Raw genomic sequence first — 18,600 nt, forward strand, 5'->3', positions numbered from 1 at the left:
AGGGGGTGGAACAGAAAAAAACTTCAGTCATACTGTTGAAAGTGAGATGCTGGGCACCTTTGAGCAATCAGATCATGACCCAGGGTGAAATGAACCCACACACTATATACTGAAACCTTCCGGTGAAATGAAAAATACAGACCCTCAGGATTTAAATTGATTTCAACTATTTATGTGTTACCATTACACGCAAATATGCTTCATTTTAGCAATTTTCTTTGCATAGTCTTCAATGTCGGCATTGAAATTGCCATATGCACCTTAGCTGTTTACTGAAGTAGCAAAGAACACAGGAAAATGTGGCTGAACCTCACTTTTACCCAGATTTTTGATCCAGTTCCCTGATGAACAAATTCATCAACTGAGCATTACGCACAAAGAATGAACAGTGATGATGTTCCTTTTGTGATGAATTCAGGATCAGATTGATAAACGAGCAGTACTCTGTTCGTATTTAATGTGTTATTACAAAAATCAGACAGACTTTTCTTTAAGATGAAAAATTAGAAGAAATACAAGGTTGGAACACTGGTACTAATCACCAAGGCTTCATTTTAATACAGGAGACTCCGGGTTAAATTCATTAGATTATTCCATTTCCAATGGTAGCATAATAGTTACAACACTTATCTCCAGAGAAAGTAAAGGTGCAAGTTCAAATCCCACCTTCATAGCTGGTGCAACCGGATAGAAGATGCAGAATTAAAAAGCCAGTGGAAAAGAAAATGCTAGATTGTAATTAGCAAGTGAAATTCTATCTGGTTTAATTGGAAGTGAAATCTGTTGTCCATACCCATTCCAGTTCTGCATATCTCCAGATCTACAGCAAGACTGTTGAACGTCAACCATTTTCCCAACTGACCTGGAGAGGTCAGTTAGGAATGGGCAGCAAATATTACTTGTAAATATTTTCTGCTTTCAAAAACTCATGGAAATATGATATATGAGGAATGAGGGGATCTCACTGAACCCTATTGAATACTGAAAGGCCTAAATAGAGCGGACATGGAGAGTATGCTTCTTATCGTGAGGGAGTCTAGAAACAGGGGGCACAGTCTCAGAATACAAGGATGTCTCTTTAGAACAGAGGAAGAGGAGTATTTTTTGCCAGTGTTGGGGATTTGAGGAATTCATTGCCACTGATTGCTGTGGAGTCCAAGATATTACTTATATTTTAAATGAAGGTTTATGGGTTCTTGATTAGTAAGGGTGTCAATGGTAATGGGGAGAATGGGGTTGAGAGGGATAATAAATCAGCCATGATGGAATGGTGGAGCAGACTCAATGGGTTGAATCACCCAATTCTGCTCCTGTGTCTGAGGGTCTTATGGTCTGCAGCAACCCTCTGGATTTCAATCGATTTCAACAATTTTGCATAATCATCTTGTCCATATTGTATTAGAACCAATCAGTTCTAATGAAAAATTATCAGCTTTCATTTTCACTCCCAGCCATTCCTGGCATCTCCAAGCCTGAATGCTTGAAACTGCAGTGAGTAAAACAGTTCTGAATTGTCTTACTGATTATTTATCATTAACCACCAGTGTCAAAAATCACTGTTTTTTAAACACAAGCACATACAACTAATGTTATTTAAAAACTGTTTGCTCAAAGCATGGTCCAGCGTCTAATGGCCACACCACTGTTCGGCAACAGTCTCCTGTCCCAAATAAGCAGCATGGTGTCCCAAATAAATGAAGGGATTCCAGCTATTTTCTCAATTAGATTTTGTTCTTTAAGAGTTGTCCCAAAAACGTGGCTTCCCCAATTAACTGATGGTCCAATTAACTAGAATCCACTGTACGTAGCAAATTGCAGTGTGCTAAGGAATGCTGGAGAGCAGAGAGTCCGTGGAATTCAAGTCTATAGTTCTCCGGAAATGGTAGATAGTGTGGTGAATAAGGCAAATGATATGCTTGACTTCATAGGTCAGGTCAAAGAATATAAAACTTGGTACACTCTGTCACAAATTTGCAGAAAGACTGGCAATACTGCACATGGAGTATTGTGTGCCAGTCTGGTCATTCACCACACAATGGAAAGGATACGATACTGGTGAGAAAGCAGAGGAAATTCACCAGGATGCTGCCTGTGTGGGAAGATTTTATTAGGAGCGGAGATGGGATAAGGTGGATTTGCTTTCCCTGGAGTGAAGGAGGGAGAGAAGTGACCTGATAGAAGTATGTAAAACTGTAAGAAGGACAGATAGTGATAAACCTTTCCCCAAGGTATGGATGTTAAAAACAAGAGGGTAGAGGGTTATGAGAGGAAGAAGGTTTTAAAGTAATTTGGAGGGATGGTTTTTACATAGAGAATAGTAGATATCTGGAATATCTGCATATCTGGATCTCTGGCACTGTGAGGCAGTAATTCTACTAACTGCACCACTGTGCTGGCCAAGGCTAGCCCATGGGAGGTATTAACACAGAACAATTATCTGAAGTTACCAGAGGATTGTGAAGTGAATGCTGGTAATTTAATAGTGTGGGCTATATGAAAAAGCTGAATGCAACACTAAGGGTCACGGTGTGCCTTGTGGGAGAATGAGGTACTGCTCCACAAGTTTACACTGAGCCCACTGAGGCCCATTTCTCAAAACAAGTCCACTGTGTGGCAATGAGTCTTCTTCTATCTCCCCCCATCCTTCTCCCATCTCCCATTTGCTCCACCTTCAGCAGAAAGAATTAAAGTTTAAAAAAACCATTGCTGTCCTGTTGAGTTAAACTGCCTCAAGGTCAGACCAAATTTTATGCTCAAGAAAATCTAATCTGGTGGCTGAAACAGAATGAAGTATTTCCATCCGCTACGATGTGGGAGAGATTCAGTAACCATTTCCTCCATCCTGAGCTGCTCTGCAATTAATCAGTGAAGAGACCTGAAGGTTTGCACCTGGCAACAGTCCCAGATTGCTCAGTGAGACTGGATTCCTCTTCAATCACCCTGATAAGGTTCAATCAGATGGATACATTGGGTTTTGATTGATCAGAAAGTGAAACTTTCATTGAAAGTACCAAACAGACAGGCACATGCATGTCAGAGTCCAAAACATGGAGCTGCAGAAAGCTACAGTGACCTGGGCGTCATTAAGAACGTAACTGATGTGTATAATTAGTTTTTTCTCTCACAAAATAACAATGGTTTCAATCTCGATCAAGAAGTTTGGAGGTGGAGAGGAAACATCTGCTGGGTTCCTGAGGATAACTTTGGAAAAGCTCTATGGCACATTTAATGATATTCCCAGTTCCATAAAATGAAGGCACAACATGGCCTTAACTGATCTCCTGTACCAGTGCTGATCCACTGCATTGCAGAAAACCCTATCAATGTTCTTCCCGGTTGGCTTGGGTTTGTACTCTGTCCACTACTAAATGTGGGCTTTCTGGAGGCCACCCATTTTAACACTACTTCCCATTCCTATACTGACATGTTGGTCTATGGCTTCTTCTGCTGCCATAATGAGGCCACTCTCAGGTTGGAGGAAAAACACCTTATATTCTGTCTTGGTAGCCTCCAACTTGATGGCATGAGCTCCAACTTTTAATAATTTCTCCTCCCTCACCCTTCTCTTTTTCTATTCACCTCTTACCCCTTTTTTTCTTGCTACCTGCCCATCACCTCCATTTGGTGTCCCTCATCCCTCCCTTTATCCCATGGTCCACTGCCTTCTCCTGTCCGATTCTTTCTTCAGCCCCTTACTGCTTCCAAGCTTCTCACTTCATTGCCCACCTCCACCCATCTACATTCCCCCCCTCGCCTACACCTTGCCAGCTTGCTCTCTTTCTCCTCCCCACACTTTCTTATTCTGGCTTCTTCCCCCTTCCTTTCCAGTACTGTTGAAGGGTCTCAGCTCAAATCACTGACTGGTTATTCCTCTTCATTGACGCTGCCTGACCTGCTGAGTTCCTCCGGCATTTTGTTTGCGTGTTGCTATGAGTTTTCACCTTGCTGTTGGTGGTAAAATGAAAAGCAGAGAACTGTTCAACCCTTGACCCCTGCCTACTTACCTGCTTCGTCTGTGGTGATTGTAAGCTCATTGCTGGCCTCGCTCTTTCCAATGCGATTTTTGGCATACATGCGGATGTTGTAGGTGGAAGATGGGTGCAGATCAATGATGGTGGCTTGGTTTAACTGAGGTGAGACATCTCTTGTCCTTTGCACAGCATCCCAGGAGTCTGCAGGGCACAGAATACACAGTCCCTCACAAGGCATTGGCTCCATTGGGCATAGTTACATTGAGGCACATTAATTGGGGACCCATGCACAGATAGTCACAGAAATGGGCCCTTTTGTCCAAATTGTCCATAGCAACTAAGACGCCCACCTGAGTGAGTCCCATTTGCTCATATTTGGTCCAAGTCCTTCTAAAATCTTCCTTTCCATGCACTTATCCAAATGTCTTTCACATGTTGTTATTGAACCTGCCTCAACTCCTTTCTCTGGTAGCCTGTTCCATATGCAGAGCAACCTCTGCATGAAGAAGTTGTCTCTCAGGTCTTTTTAAAATTTTTCCTCTTTCTTCTTAAAACTATGCCCTCTAGCTTTTGGTTCCATTTCACAGGGAGAAAAAGACTGTGTGGATTCACCCTACCTATATTCCTCAAGATTGTGCGTATTCACAAACAAGAGAAAAATCTGCAAATGCTGGAAATCTAAACAACACACACAAAATGCTGCAGGAACTCAAGCAGGCCAGGTTGCATCTATGGAAAAGAGTACAGTTGATGTTTTGGGCTGAGACCCTTCAGCAGACTGTACTCCTTTCCATAGATGCTGCCTGCCCTGCTGAGTTCCTCCAGCATTTTGTGTCTGTGTTGCATGCATTGACTCTATCTTTACCCCCATGAAAAGACCTTGTACATTTACCCCATCTATACCTCTCATGATTTCATACACCTCTGTAAAGTCACCTCTCAGTCTCTCAAATTCCAAAAATAAAGTCCAACTTATTCCTCAAATCCTGGTAACATTCTCATAACATTTCTTTGAACTCTTTCTAGTCAAAATATGTAATTGGTCTGAAAAATTGAATGTTCTTCTAATAATTTTTATACTCAGTGCCATCATTAAATTCCTGATTTTTACCATCAAGGGAAAGAGGTGAGTTTAGATTGTTGGTGCAGGTGCATTCTAAACAGCTGTCTAATTTCAAAGTCAAGTCTGTATTATGTGTTTACTTTTCATTGTTTGCTTGATTGTTTTTCACATATTGGATGCTCTGGGTTTTTTTCTTGTGTGTTCTTTTTCAATGATTCTATTGTCTGTCTTTGTTTTGTATCAGCCTGCAAGAGAATGAAACTCAAGGTTGTATGTGGTATACAGTGCATACTTCGACAATGAATTTGCTTTGAGCTTGGCCAAAGCAAGTCTGTTGCAATCCAGCAGTTTAGCTGAAAATCAGGCTGAAAGCTCAGAGAATTAAAGAAGAGGGAGAAGGAGTGACCCCTCATCCTACTGCAATCAGTATCACCCCATCAACCTCTGGATTTTCACCAATAGGGTATGTGTCACAAGTGATTCTGCAGATGCTGGAAATTTTAACCATCACACAGCATCTAAGGAGGGAAATAAACAGTCAGTGTTTCAGGCTGAGACCTTGAATCCTCATGAAGGGTCTTGGCCCAAAATGTTGTCTGTTTAGTTCCCTTGTTAGATACTGTCTGACCTGCAGAGCTCCTCCAGCATTTCAGGTCTGTTGCAATAGGGTATGTGCGCCAGGCAGAGTTGCTGTCACATATGTCCCTTTGTCAGAGTGTTGTTAGCCTTGCCATTATTATTAGAAGCAAATACATTCAAGGAAATGAAATAAAAATGTTAAGAAGTCACTGGCTGCTGAGTGCACCAATTAACCAGCATGTAGCACACTTCCAGAAGCCACAGTAAGGATGTAATTTTCTAATGACTGTGTGATACCTGAATTGCTAAACATTGCCTCTGAAGCAAGCTAACACACGACTTCTGTTACATTAGCCCTTGGGTTTTATAATATTCATAAGGTTAATGTAACTGACACTGAGTATTTACAGCCTCAGGGCACTGACAGCCTAAAACAAAACCCCCACTGAATAATCACTGATGACACCATGTACTTTCCATGTGAAAATTAAACAAATACAAGCAATGAAGTGACAGATTTAAAATAATGAAAGTATGACTTCAGATTTGTCTTCCTGAAATGACATGAAGGATATCAGTCTTGATGTAGCACAGGCAACTGGGAAGGTCTTCAGTTTGCATTAGCAAGGAGGCGGCGTAAAGCCTATTCGTACCTGACTGGAAGGCAAACTGGGAATAGAGTCAGTCTCTGCCTCGTCTCTGTTTAAGAATGCTGACTCTGCTGGGATGGTCTCCTAGAGGTTATCATATGACATCTAATGAAGACTCCCACTACTGGGAGCTTCCGGCAGGTCAATCCTGGGGCCACAACTTCTCCTGTGCCAACTGGGCAGTCAATGAGCCTTTGGCAGGTGAGCTTAAGTACTGAAATGGATTGGATTTTGCATTGATGACTGAGCTTGTTTGATGCAGCAATTGCAAGTTCAATCTTCTTCAACATTTTCTGGTTCAGGATGAAAAGAGCACAATTTGTTCAGTATCATTCCTGGATGTAACAAATTGCTGCAGATGTTTTATTCAAAAGTGAACACTTTTTTTTCCTCTATCCTTTCTATCTTTATCTAACCCCAACCCCTAACTGCTGCAGTGGATTTGACTCCAATACATCTCTTTTTCTTCAGCTTTTTCAATTCTTTAATCTTATTGGTCTCAGACCCACTGCCAAAGTCCACATGCCTTACTGCTTTTACATTTCCAACATACTATAAGCGATGCTTTGACCAGAAGAATCCAATAAAATCTGACCAATGAAAGACTACATGATAAGCTACACCTGCACAAACTAGCACATTACAGTAGCAGCAGCACCAGCTGATGAACCAGATAACTGTCTCTTTCCTTCACTGACAATTGGACAGATACATGGACAGGAAAGGTTTAGAGTAGAGGCTTCCCAATCTTTTAATGACATTTACCGAGGAGTCTGTGTCCTAAGTTGGGAACTGCTAGTTGAGAGGGATATGGGCCAAATGGAACTGGCTTAGATGAGCATCTTAGCCAGAATGCATCAGTTGGACCAAAGGGCCTGTTTCTACGCTGTATCACTTTATGTCTCTATGATTCTTTCATCATTGAAAATAGTTCTCCTCGGGAAATCACAAAGCTGTAGAATTGGCTGCAGGAGGGCTCCTAAAACAAAATCTGGATCTGCTCTTCCCTGAATCTCCCTCATTAATCTCTCTTCCACCCTTTCCCTCCCAACCACTGTACCATCTACCTGAGGTCCTGAGTGAAAGTTTTCTGGTTCCTCCTGATTTGCTGTCAGATTTGAATAGGAGAATGAAAGGGACATTTGCAGAAAAGTCATGAGCACTACAATCTCATTTTCAGACAGATTTGTTGTCTGCCTCTGATCTGCACTGCTAGTCACGACTCCCCCTGGAAGTTCACATTAACTCTTTGGTCTCTGGAACTCACCTGATTTGTTTTTGCATTCGATGTCGAAGCCGGTGATGGGACTGTTTCCATCAAAACCCATGCTCCACCTCAAGGCAATACTCCGAGCTCTCACTTCACGTATCTCAATTTCCGGAGGGTCTGGAGGTTCTGCAACACATCAAGATGAAATATTTCAAGGAAAAAATTGCTCACTGATGTCAGGCGATTTCTGATCTGTCATACTGCATTCAGGACATTGACTACGATTGAAGCTCAGTGGTTCAGTAAGTTATGAGGAATGAATTTTAATCTTTACCTGAGAGTTTACATCTCTTCCTTCATCAGCCCTGCAAGGCCAGCTTCTCAGATTGAATCAGCCTGTTGGTGACTATAATGCTCTTTCCAACTCTACACCATTACAAAATGCACCCACTTCCACATCCATACCATTCCTCATGTATAACATTGCCCTGGTCATTAGAACAGTTGTAACGTGGATGGAGGGTATTCTGGGTCAATTGAAATGAGAATTCCCTCACCAAATTCCATCTTCTGACATTAGTCTTTAGCTAGGTTAAAATCCAGATAGATCAGGGTTTTCCCCCCGACCTCCACATCCAGCAAATGGATTTTAGACACCCCTACCCTCTCAATGAAATTCCTTTTCTTTATCTTTCCTTTATCCACTACCAATAATAACTATAAATCAATTTCCCTTTATGTTTAACTCCTCTGCTAAGAGAAATAAATTCTTGCTGCTTATTTTATCTGGGATCCCCATAATTGAATGTCCCTTAGGGTGTCACAGTAGTGAAGCAGTTAGCACAATGCTATTATAGCTCAGGGCATCGGAGTTTGGAGTTCAATTTCTGCGTCTACTAGAAGGAGTTTGTATACTCTCCTGGTGACCACATGGGTTTCCTCCCTGTGCTTCATTTTCTCCCACCGACCAAAGACATAACAGTTAGTAGGTTATTATTAATTACCCTGTGATTAGGCTAGGGTTAAATAGGTGGGTTTCTGGGCAGAAGTGCCTGTTCTGCACTGCATCTCTAAATAAATTAAGTCTCCCCCTAGACTCCGCTGTTCTAAAGGAAGACCTTTAATCCCATTGTTAAAAGACAAACAAATTCCCTAGTTGAACTTGATTGACTCTTGAACTTAATCTACCTCGTTATGACCCAGTACTTTATTGTCTACCTGCACTGCACTTTCCCTGTAATTGTTACACGTTATTCTGCATTGTGTTCTTGTTCTACCTCAGGGCATTGATTTGTGTGAATGGCATGCAAAGCAAGTTTTTCACTGCATCTCAGAACATGTGACAACAATAAACCAATTTACCAGTTTACGTCTCCCATCTATCCAGTGGTCCCCCATAGCTCAAAAGTTTCCAGTCCCACCAACTCTCTCATAAACAACCAGTGACATCACACTTTCCTATGATGTGGTGACCAGGATACCTCAGAATATTCCAGCTCTGGGCTAACACTCTTCATTGTACATTCAGTGGACACTTTATTAGCAGCCTCCTGTACTTAATGAAGTGGCCATTGAGTGCACGTTCTTGGTCTTCAGCTGCTGTAGCCCATCCATTTCAAGAGCTGTGTGCAGAGAGACACTCCTCTGCATGCCACTGTTGTAACGTGTGGTTATTTGTGCTACTATCGCTTTCCTGTCAGCTTGAACCAGTCTGGCCAATCTCTTCTGCCCTCTCTCATTAACAGTGCATTTTTGCCCACAGAATGCTGCTGACTGCATGTTTTTTGTTTGTTTTTGGACCATTCTCTGTAAACTCTATGCATGAAAATCCCAGAAAATCAGCGATTTGTGAAATACTCAAACCATCCCATCTGGCACCAACAATTATTCCATGGTCAAGATCACATAGATCACATCTCTTCCCTATTCTGATGTTGCCACATGATGCTTTGAATAAATAATTACATTAACAAGGAGGTGTACAAGTGTACCTAATAAAGTGGCCATTGAGTGTATGCCTCAGCTAATAAAGGAATGGATCTCACTTGCTTCTTCCAATCATCTCATCACCTGTCCTTCAGCCTTTAAGGATCTGTGGACATTCACTGCAAGGTATCTTTGTAACTCCACATTTCTTAGTATCCTCTTGCTTCTAGTGCTTCTCTTGTCTTATAGCACCTCAGTAAATGTGTTGCCTCTCATTTCTCTGGATTAGGTTCCAATTGCCACTTTTCAATTGACCACATCTGCTACACTTTTTGTCTTCACTCTCAATTTCACGGCCAAATTTTGATTCACCTGTAGACATATTATCAAATCCCTAGATTTCAGTCCATGTCATTACTAAAAGCAAAGAATTGAGCACCATGCATCTCCATTGGGAAAAGCTATGCAGTTGCATTAACACCCAGCAACCAAATCCCCTAGCTTCTTGCCATTGAGCCAATTTCAGATCCAGTTAGCCAACCTCTCTTAGGCTCCCCTGGACAGTGGTATATCTCACAATGCATGGTCTCTGCATTGATCTCCAAAGACAACACAACATGAGGAGTGTGGGTGAGGCAGGAGATAAAAGCACTCCACAAAGCATGATAGCGCACCTTGTACAGTGAGCTGTATCAGCCCTCGATCCTCTCCATACGAATTGATGGCATGACAGGAAAAGAATCCTGAATCTCCTCTCACCGTTGGGGTAATCTGAAGAGAAAAAAGATTGAACCAGTAGTTAAGATTAAACACACAACCACCATGCTGAAAAAAATATACAGTGAAAATAGGCACACATTAGATTAATCAGCAACTGAAGTTGTAAACGAGTACTTGTGGAAAAATTCTGGTAAAAGGCCATCAATTTAAAAGTCAAGTTAGCTTTGTCTCCTTCCCCCATGGATGCTTCCTGACCCACTGAGTATTTCAAGCATTTTTTGTTATCATTATGCTGGAAGTGTTTCTCTTTATCCAAGCTTTGATACTTGTACGTGGTCAATAGCCTTGCAATGAACTTCATAGTTTATTGTGTCTTTCAAAAAGCACTTTAATGCATTTCACTCCCCTACTCTCTCTGTAAGCCTGTGACTTCCTTTGTCTTGAGTAGCTATCCAATTTTTCTCTTACAGCTCAGCTATTTCTGTGATACAGTTTTCTGTTGTGTAAAGATCCTTCGAAGTAGCTTCTGACCACTGTTCTTCTTGATGGATATGTTAAATGGATGCTTCCTCATTCTTGATCTCTATGAAAACTGACATCAAATGGTTAATTTGATTTTTTTTTTCTCAGCTTGATGGAAAGGATCTGCAATTCTTCCTCAGGGCTGGAATTTAGTTCTTGCCCCACAAATATCGTAGTATCTTCACTACTTTCAAATATTTTGGCAACAATTTATATGTATGAGCTTTGCATCCCCAAGTGAGTTTGCCATTTAATCATTTCTGCAAGACTGTGACTTTTATAACCATAGATTCATAGAAATCAATGGCAAAGGGGGAAGTAGTTTGGCTCATTCTCTTCATTCTGGCTGAGAAAGCCCAATAGCTTAGTGGTTAATGCAACACTATTAAAACCTGAGGCGTCAGAGCTTGGAGTTCAATTCCGGCATCCTCTGTAAGAAAGTTTGTACGTTCTTCCTGTCCACATGCGTTTTCCTCTGCGTGCTCGGTTCCTCCCACAATCCACAGATGTACCAGTTAGTAGGTTAATTGGTCATTGTAAATTGCCCTATGATTTGGCTAAGGTTACATCAGTGGATTGCTGGGCAGCAGGTCTTGGTGGGCTAGAACAGCATGCTGTGCGCTGTACCTCCAAATAAATAGTGAGTGATACTAATCCCACTTTCCAGCTCATAATTTCTAAGCCAGTGATTACAATCTATTGAGTGTTGAAATGTGATCAGTTTCTTCCTCCATCAAACTTCATGCAATAAGTTTTAAAATCCCACCACTTTACATGAAATAATCTTTCTCCACTCTCCTCCAATCCTCTTACCAATTCAGTTCTTTCAATAAGTACACTGTCAGTGGCCACTTCATTGGTGCCTCCTGTATATAACGTGCATAGTGTATGTTTGTGGTCTTCTACTCCTGTCATCCATCAACATCAAGGTTCGACATGTTGTGCATTCAGAGATGCTATTTTGCACATCACTATAGTAACACATGGTCATTTGAGTTAACTGTCATCTTCCTGCCAGCTTGAACCAGCCTGCCCATTCTCCTCTGACCTCTCTTATTAAGAACATGCTTTTACTCACAGAACTGCCACTCACTGGATATTGTTCACACCATTCGCTGTAAACTCGAGAGACTGTTGTGCTTGAAAATCCCAGGAGATCAGCAGTTTCTGAGATACTCAAACCATCCCATCTGCCACCAACAATCAGTCCACAGTCAAAGTCACTTAGATCACATTTCTTCCCTATAACGATATCTGATCCGAACTACAACTAAACCTCTTGACTACGTCTCCAGGCTTTTATGCATTGAGTTGCCGTCACATGATTGCCAGATTAGATATTTACATTAATGAGTAGGTGTACTGGTTTACCTAATAAAGTGGCCACTGAGTGCTTGTGTTCTTATTTCTAATTAAATTCACGGTGATTTTTTTCAGTGTTCCTGCTATGAGTGTTCTGAATGAAAAGACAATTAGCTACACTTACATTCAGTAAACACTGATTATAGCAGGAAAACCTTATGTTCAGGCATATTAATCTTCATCCTGCGAACCCCAACCACCTACTAATGGAAAATTGAGGACACCTAATGGAAGTGGCTGAGGACTGAGTGAGGAAGAGGGGTGGAGCAAAGGGAGGTCACTAGAGGGAGAATGAAAGTTGGGTCTTTGTTAGGGTGGGGTGATATTCGCAGATGATCTGGAAATATAGTCGGAACTATAGAGCAAGTAATAGTGACTAAGGCTGAGAGTGGTATGGAGAAAAATGGGTGACCGTGAACTGGGTGGTATCAGAAGGGGAAATGGTTGGCAATATCATACAGTTGGGAAGGACAGTCAGAGACTTGAACAATTGGAAAGAAAGAGAAACTTTGCACCAATGTAATTTTACATTATGCAGTACACCCCTATTCATAATTACTCCACCATCATAATCAATGAGTCATATCTACTCTGATAATCCACTTTTGACATTATATCACTCTCCCAATCTTCTACACTGAAGATAAAAGCATCCTGATTGGTTAAAACAAACACCAGGAGAAAGGGTGCATGTTTAGACAGCATACTGATGTTTGGTACTCAGCCAGAGAAATTGCTGAAGGAACTCAGCAGATCAGGCAGCATCTGTGGAGAGAAATGGCCCCTCATCTTGGTAGTCAGCTGTTGGTGTCCAGGCTGCCCAAGATAATTGCGCCTCACCTTCCATGATATGCAAGTTCAGGAAGGAAGTTCTTAATTTAATCTCACAGAGGACATTTCAGCACATACATGTCCAGCAAATCGGAGCAGTCAATGTTCAATAAGTAGAAACTCCTACAAAGGCAATCCAATCCTATTCAAAATGCTTAGTGACTCATTTTCAGTCCAGATTTTGAACGCTGGTGCTGCAGAACAGCAGTAAAACCTTTGGCTCTTCACACCTGGGCTGTCTGATACAAGTTGGAAACCATGTAAACAGGCACTTTTCTTCTTGGGTGAGTAGATGATATTTTCGTGCATGTCACTCACTCCCTGAATTGTAGTAATTCCTTTGGCCACGCTTTAAGAGGGCCAGTTTTGTATAACTCAAGTATCAAAGCTTCTGAGGAGCATTCTGAGCCATTTTGAGGTGACATTGAGTGGAGGTCAGGTCAAAGTAGGTCAGAGATCTTCACACATGTGCAGTTACCATCAGGCTGAAACATTTGTAACCATTTCCACTGGAATTAATAAGTGGATGATCCAACTTTACTTCTTCTTGAGGTTTCCTACCATCTCAGAAATCTGCCTTTAGCCAATCTGATTTGCTTTGGATAGTATCTACAGCTGACAACAATGGACACTGCAAAGTTTATTGGATCAGCTGTAGTATAGAAGATGTGCATTCCAAAAATAACCACATCTTAAACCAAACTATTCCAGTACAATCACAATATTGAAAACACAGGGCAGATACAATTCACAAAAGTGGGTTTTCCAATCCAGTGAACTATTGTGCTATCAATCTGATCTTAGTTATTAGCATGAAGGTGAAAAATGTCATAGAAACATAGAAAACCTACACCACAATACAGGCCCTTCGGCCCACAATACTGTGCTAAACATGTACTTACTTTAGAAATTACCTCGGGTCATCCTTAGCCCTTTATTTTTCTAAGCTCCACGTACCTACTCAAGGGTCTCTTAAAAGACCCTATTGTATCCACCTCCAGCACCATCACCGGCAGCCCATTCCACACACTCACTAACTACTACCAAGCACCTTAAAACTGTGGCCTCTCGTGTTAGCCCTGGGAAAAAGCCTCTGACTATCCACACGATCAATGTCTCTCATCATCTTATACACCTATGTCATTGACAATCTGTAAATGATACCTTCTCTTTAATAACTTGCTCACAAACGTCCTTTTGATTGTCACCTGGAATTCCTTGCATAGGGCCGTGGTGAGACTGCACTGGAGAATTGAGTACAGTTTTGGTCTTTTTACTTTAGAAGAGATATATTGGCCACAGCGAGAGGGATACTTGAACAGATATTGGGTAGATCAGGCTCGTATTCTTTAGAGACTGGCCAATTAAAATGAGATCTCATCAAAATTTACAACATTCTTATATAGCTTGACAAGCTGGATGAAGGGAGGATTCTTCTTCTGGCTGAGAAGTCTCGCACCGGGGATCATATCTCAACATAAAGGATGTTCTATTTAGCACTGAGTCAAGCAGGAGCTTGCACAGACTGGCTCATCCTCGGAATTCTGTTCTGTAGAAGGTTGTAGAGAGTCTCTGCTCTGTCAGCGAGTTCATTCAGATCAAAGAAGACAAGGACTCCTGGTCAAAGGGGACACCACCATCCCCTGCAGCATCTCCTCTAAGTCACACACCATCACTGTTCATCGTTATTGGGTCTAGACTCTTGAACTGCCTATCCATAATTTTGGAAGAACCTTCACCAGAAGAAGAGAATAGTTCAAGAAGGCGACTGAGTTAATTAGGAAGAGGCAATAAATATGGGCCATCTGGAAATAAGTAATGAAACAAAAGCAAAACTGTAGACATACTCTCAGGAGTACTGTTGCAGAGAAGACAGAAAGAAGGTCTGCTTCTTGCTTCTCAAAAAGGAAGGCAGATATACTCAGGCTCCTTAGCTAACCTTTAGTTACCAATATTTATTGATGCCACTTACAAGACATCCTATCTGGATGTATCATGGCTGAGTTTGACAACTGTCCTGTACCTGAGCACAAGAAACGGCGGAGAGTTGTGGACACCATACCGCACTCCATGGAAACCAGTCTCCACTCTGTGGACATTGTCTATACTTCAGTAAAGCAGCCAGTGTTATCAAAGACCTCACCTGTCCCGGGCATTCTCTCTTCTCCCCTCTCCCGTCAAGCAGAAGATACGAAAACATGGAAGCATGTACCACCAGCCTGCTATCCCACTGTTACAAAACTCAAACAGTTCACTGGTTTGATAAATTGGACTCTTGACCTTGCAATCTACCTCATTATGATCTTGTGTTTTACTGCTTACCTACATTACACTTTCTTTGTAGCTTTTACGCTGTACTCTGCATTGCTTTACTTTGTTCTGCCTCAAGGCACCGTGTCTGATTTGATCTGTACGAACAATATGCAAGAGAAGCTTTTCACTGCATTTTTGTACATGTGACAATGATAAACCAATTCTAATAACAAGATGTCTCAGTCTCCTACATTGCCAATAAAGTCCTTTTGTGGTATCATCACTGTGATAATCTAACAAAGATAACAGCCAAAATGTTGGAGGAACCCTCAGGTCTGGCAAATTCTGTGGAGGGGAATAAACAATTGATGTTTCAGGCCAAAACCTTTCATCAGGACGATCCTTATCAAATAAACCTTATCAAATGCTTTACTAAAATCCTTCTGCGCCACACCCACAGCTCTACCTTCGTCCACATATTGTGTTACGTTGTTAAAGAATTCAATCAGGCTTGACCTGCCCCTCACAAAGCCATGTGACTATCCCGAATCAGGTCCAAATGCTCGTAATTCCTGTCTCTGAGAATCTCCTTCAATAATTTTCCCACCACTGAAGTAAAACTTTGTTAGAGCGAAATGCTGCCATTTGCCGTGCAAGTATTAAATAGCTTGCTTGCTGAAACAGCAGGTGGTGCCTGAAGCCCCCTAACCGCAGACTGAAGCTCATATTGCCATCCGAAGCAATGAATTCATTAAATTTGAGTTAGTCATAAGTATGCAAATTGATGTGGAATGTTTGATGGTTTTATGTTCTAGTTAGCCTGGGCTGCGAGAATAAAACTGCAGTCTAGTATACACTTCTTAGTGCGGTTGACAGTGATGGTGACTGACTGCTCAGATTATATTACCTTTTATCGTGGATAATATCTATTAATATTTCTAAAATGAACCATGCTGCAATTATAACCTGTTGCTTGAAAATTACTATCTACAAAATGCACATTTTATTCGAAGAAACTGAACACAGGAATAAGTTTCAACAAACACGAGGAAATCTGCAGATGCTGGAAATTCAAACAACACACACAAAATGCTGGTGGAACGCAGCAGGCCAGGCGGCATCTATAGGGAGAAGCGCTGTCGATGTTTCGGGCCGAGACTCTTCGTCAGGACTAAATGAAAGGAGAGTCAGTAAGATAAAGTAGTGGGGGGAGGGGGAAATGCGAAATGATAGGAGAAGACCGGAGGGGGTGGGATGAAGCTAAGAGCTGGAAAGGTGATTAGCGAAAGTGATACAGAGCTGGAGAAGGGAAAGGATCATGGGACGGGAGGCCTGGGGAGAAAGAAAGCGGGGGGGGGAAGCACCACAGGGAAATGGAGAACAGGCAAACAACTAAATATGTCAGGGATGGGGTAAGAAGGGGAGGAGGGGCATTAACGGAAGTTAGAGGTCAATGTTCATGCCATCAGGTTGGAGGCTACCCAGTTGGTATATAAGGTGTTGTTCCTCCAACCTGAGTTTGGATTCATTTTGACAATACGGGAGGCCATGGATAGACATATCAGAATGGGAATGGGACGTGGAATTAAAATGTGTGGCCACTGGGAGATCCTGCTTTCTCTGGTGGACCGAGCGTAGGTGTTCAGCGAAACGGTCTCCCAGTCTGAGTCGGGTCTTACCAATATATAAAAGGCCACACCGGGAGCACCGGACACAGTATACCACACCAGCCGACTCACAGGTGAAGTGTCGCCTCACCTGGAAGGACTGTCTGGGGCCCTGAATGGTGGTGAGGGAGGAAGTGTAAGGGCAGGTGTAGCACTTGTTCCGCTTACAAGGATAAGTGCCAGGAGGGAGATCGGTGGGAAGGGATGGGGGGAACGAGTGGACAAGGGGGTCGCATAGGGAGCGATCCCTGTGGAAAGCAGAAAGAGGGAGGGAGGGAAAGATGTGCTTGGTAGCGGGATCCCGTTGGAAGTGGCGGAAGTTACGGAGAATTATACGTTGGACCTGGAGGCTGGTCGGGTGGTAGGTGAGGACAAGGGGAACCCTATCCCGAGTGGGGTGGCGGGCAGATGGGGTGAGGGCAGATGTGCAGGAAATGGGAGAGATGCATTTGTGAGCAGAGTTGATGGTGGAAGAAGGGAAGCCCCTTTGTTTAAAAAAGGAAGACATCTCCTTTGTCCTGGAATGAAAAGCCTCATCCTGAGAGCAGATGCGGCAGAGACGGAGGAATTGTGAGAAGGGGATAGCCTTTTTGCAAGAGACAGGGTGGGAAGAGGAATAGTCCAGGTAGCTGTGAGAGTCTGTAGGCTTATAGTAGATATCAGTAGATGAGCCGTCTCCAGAGATGGAGACAGATAGATCAAGAAAGGGGAGGGAGGTGTCGGAAATGGACCAGGTAAATTTGAGGGCAGGGTGAAAGTTGGAGGCAAAGTTAATGAAGTCAACGAGCTCAGCATGCATGTAGGAGGCAGCGCCAATGCAGTCGTCGATGTTGTGAAGGAAAAGAGTGGGACGGATACCTGTATAGACTTGGAACATGGACTGTTCCACAAAACCAACAAAAAGGCAGGCATAACTGGGACCCATACGGGTGCCCACGGCTACACCCTTGGTTTGGAGGAAGTGGGAGGAGCCAAAGGAGAAATTATTGAGAGTAAGAACTAATTCCGCTAGACAGAGGAGAGTGGTGGTAGAGGGGAATTAGAGGGGAGTAAGTTTTCAGTGTTGACTCACTCACAGAGGACAATTGACTCAAGATGACAGAGATAGGAACACAATCACTTAATTCACTTAACTCATGGATTCCCATCCAAATGAATTTAAATGGCCTATGGGGTCCTTCACTTATTAAATACTCTAGGAATAGGAGGTGACAATTTATTCACACCAATATTATTTACTGAAATTCAGTGCGGAACAGGCCCTTCAAGCCATGTGTCCAGCAACACCTGATTTAACCCTAGCCTAATCAAGGGACAATTTACAATGTCCAATTAATCTACCAACCGGTACGCCTTTGGACTGTGTGAGGAAACTGGAGCACCCAGAGGAAACCCACGTCATCACGGGGAGAAACTACAAACTTGTTACAAGAAGAAAGCAGGAATTGAACCCAGGTCGCTGGTCCTGTAGAGCATTGTGTTAAACACTCTGCTACCATGCCACCCTCTGTCTCTGAAGATGATTATGACTGATTGGGACTGCAAGTTCATTCTCTGCTTAAGCTCCATAACCTTTGAAATCCATAACTGCAAATGTCCCGGCATCCTTTCATTTTGGATGTTTGAGGCCGAAGGAACAGAAAGGGGAAAACTCTACATTTCACAGCAGAGGACCAGGCCTTTTGGCCCACAGTGTCCATGCTAAACACATTGACAAATTGTAAACACAATTGCAAATGAAGGTGTTTCTTTACTCCTAACTGACCTGGCTCCTGCTTTTCATTCTGAAGGTCACTGGTTCGAGCCTCAGCTGAGGCAGCGTGTGTGTGTCCTTGAGCAAGGCACT

At 42.5% G+C, this 18,600-nt stretch overlaps 1 protein-coding gene across 6 annotated transcripts in view; it reads right to left on the bottom strand.

Moving 5' to 3' along the window:
* The window catches only part of LOC140727541 (cell adhesion molecule DSCAM), a 779,430-nt gene that overhangs the window by 156,124 nt on the left and 604,706 nt on the right, over positions 1-18,600 (bottom strand). For all 6 annotated transcript variants that reach the window (XM_073045003.1, XM_073045002.1, XM_073045004.1 and 3 more), the window contains 3 exons: positions 10,074-10,170; positions 7,531-7,659; positions 4,005-4,172 (listed from right to left, as the gene is read on the bottom strand). In XM_073045003.1, the coding sequence (XP_072901104.1) occupies positions 4,005-4,172; positions 7,531-7,659; positions 10,074-10,170 (394 nt within the window). The remainder of the gene's footprint in view (positions 1-4,004; positions 4,173-7,530; positions 7,660-10,073; positions 10,171-18,600) is intronic.

This window comes from Hemitrygon akajei, chromosome 5, assembly GCF_048418815.1.
Source record: "Hemitrygon akajei chromosome 5, sHemAka1.3, whole genome shotgun sequence".
Taxonomy (NCBI): domain Eukaryota; kingdom Metazoa; phylum Chordata; class Chondrichthyes; order Myliobatiformes; family Dasyatidae; genus Hemitrygon; species Hemitrygon akajei.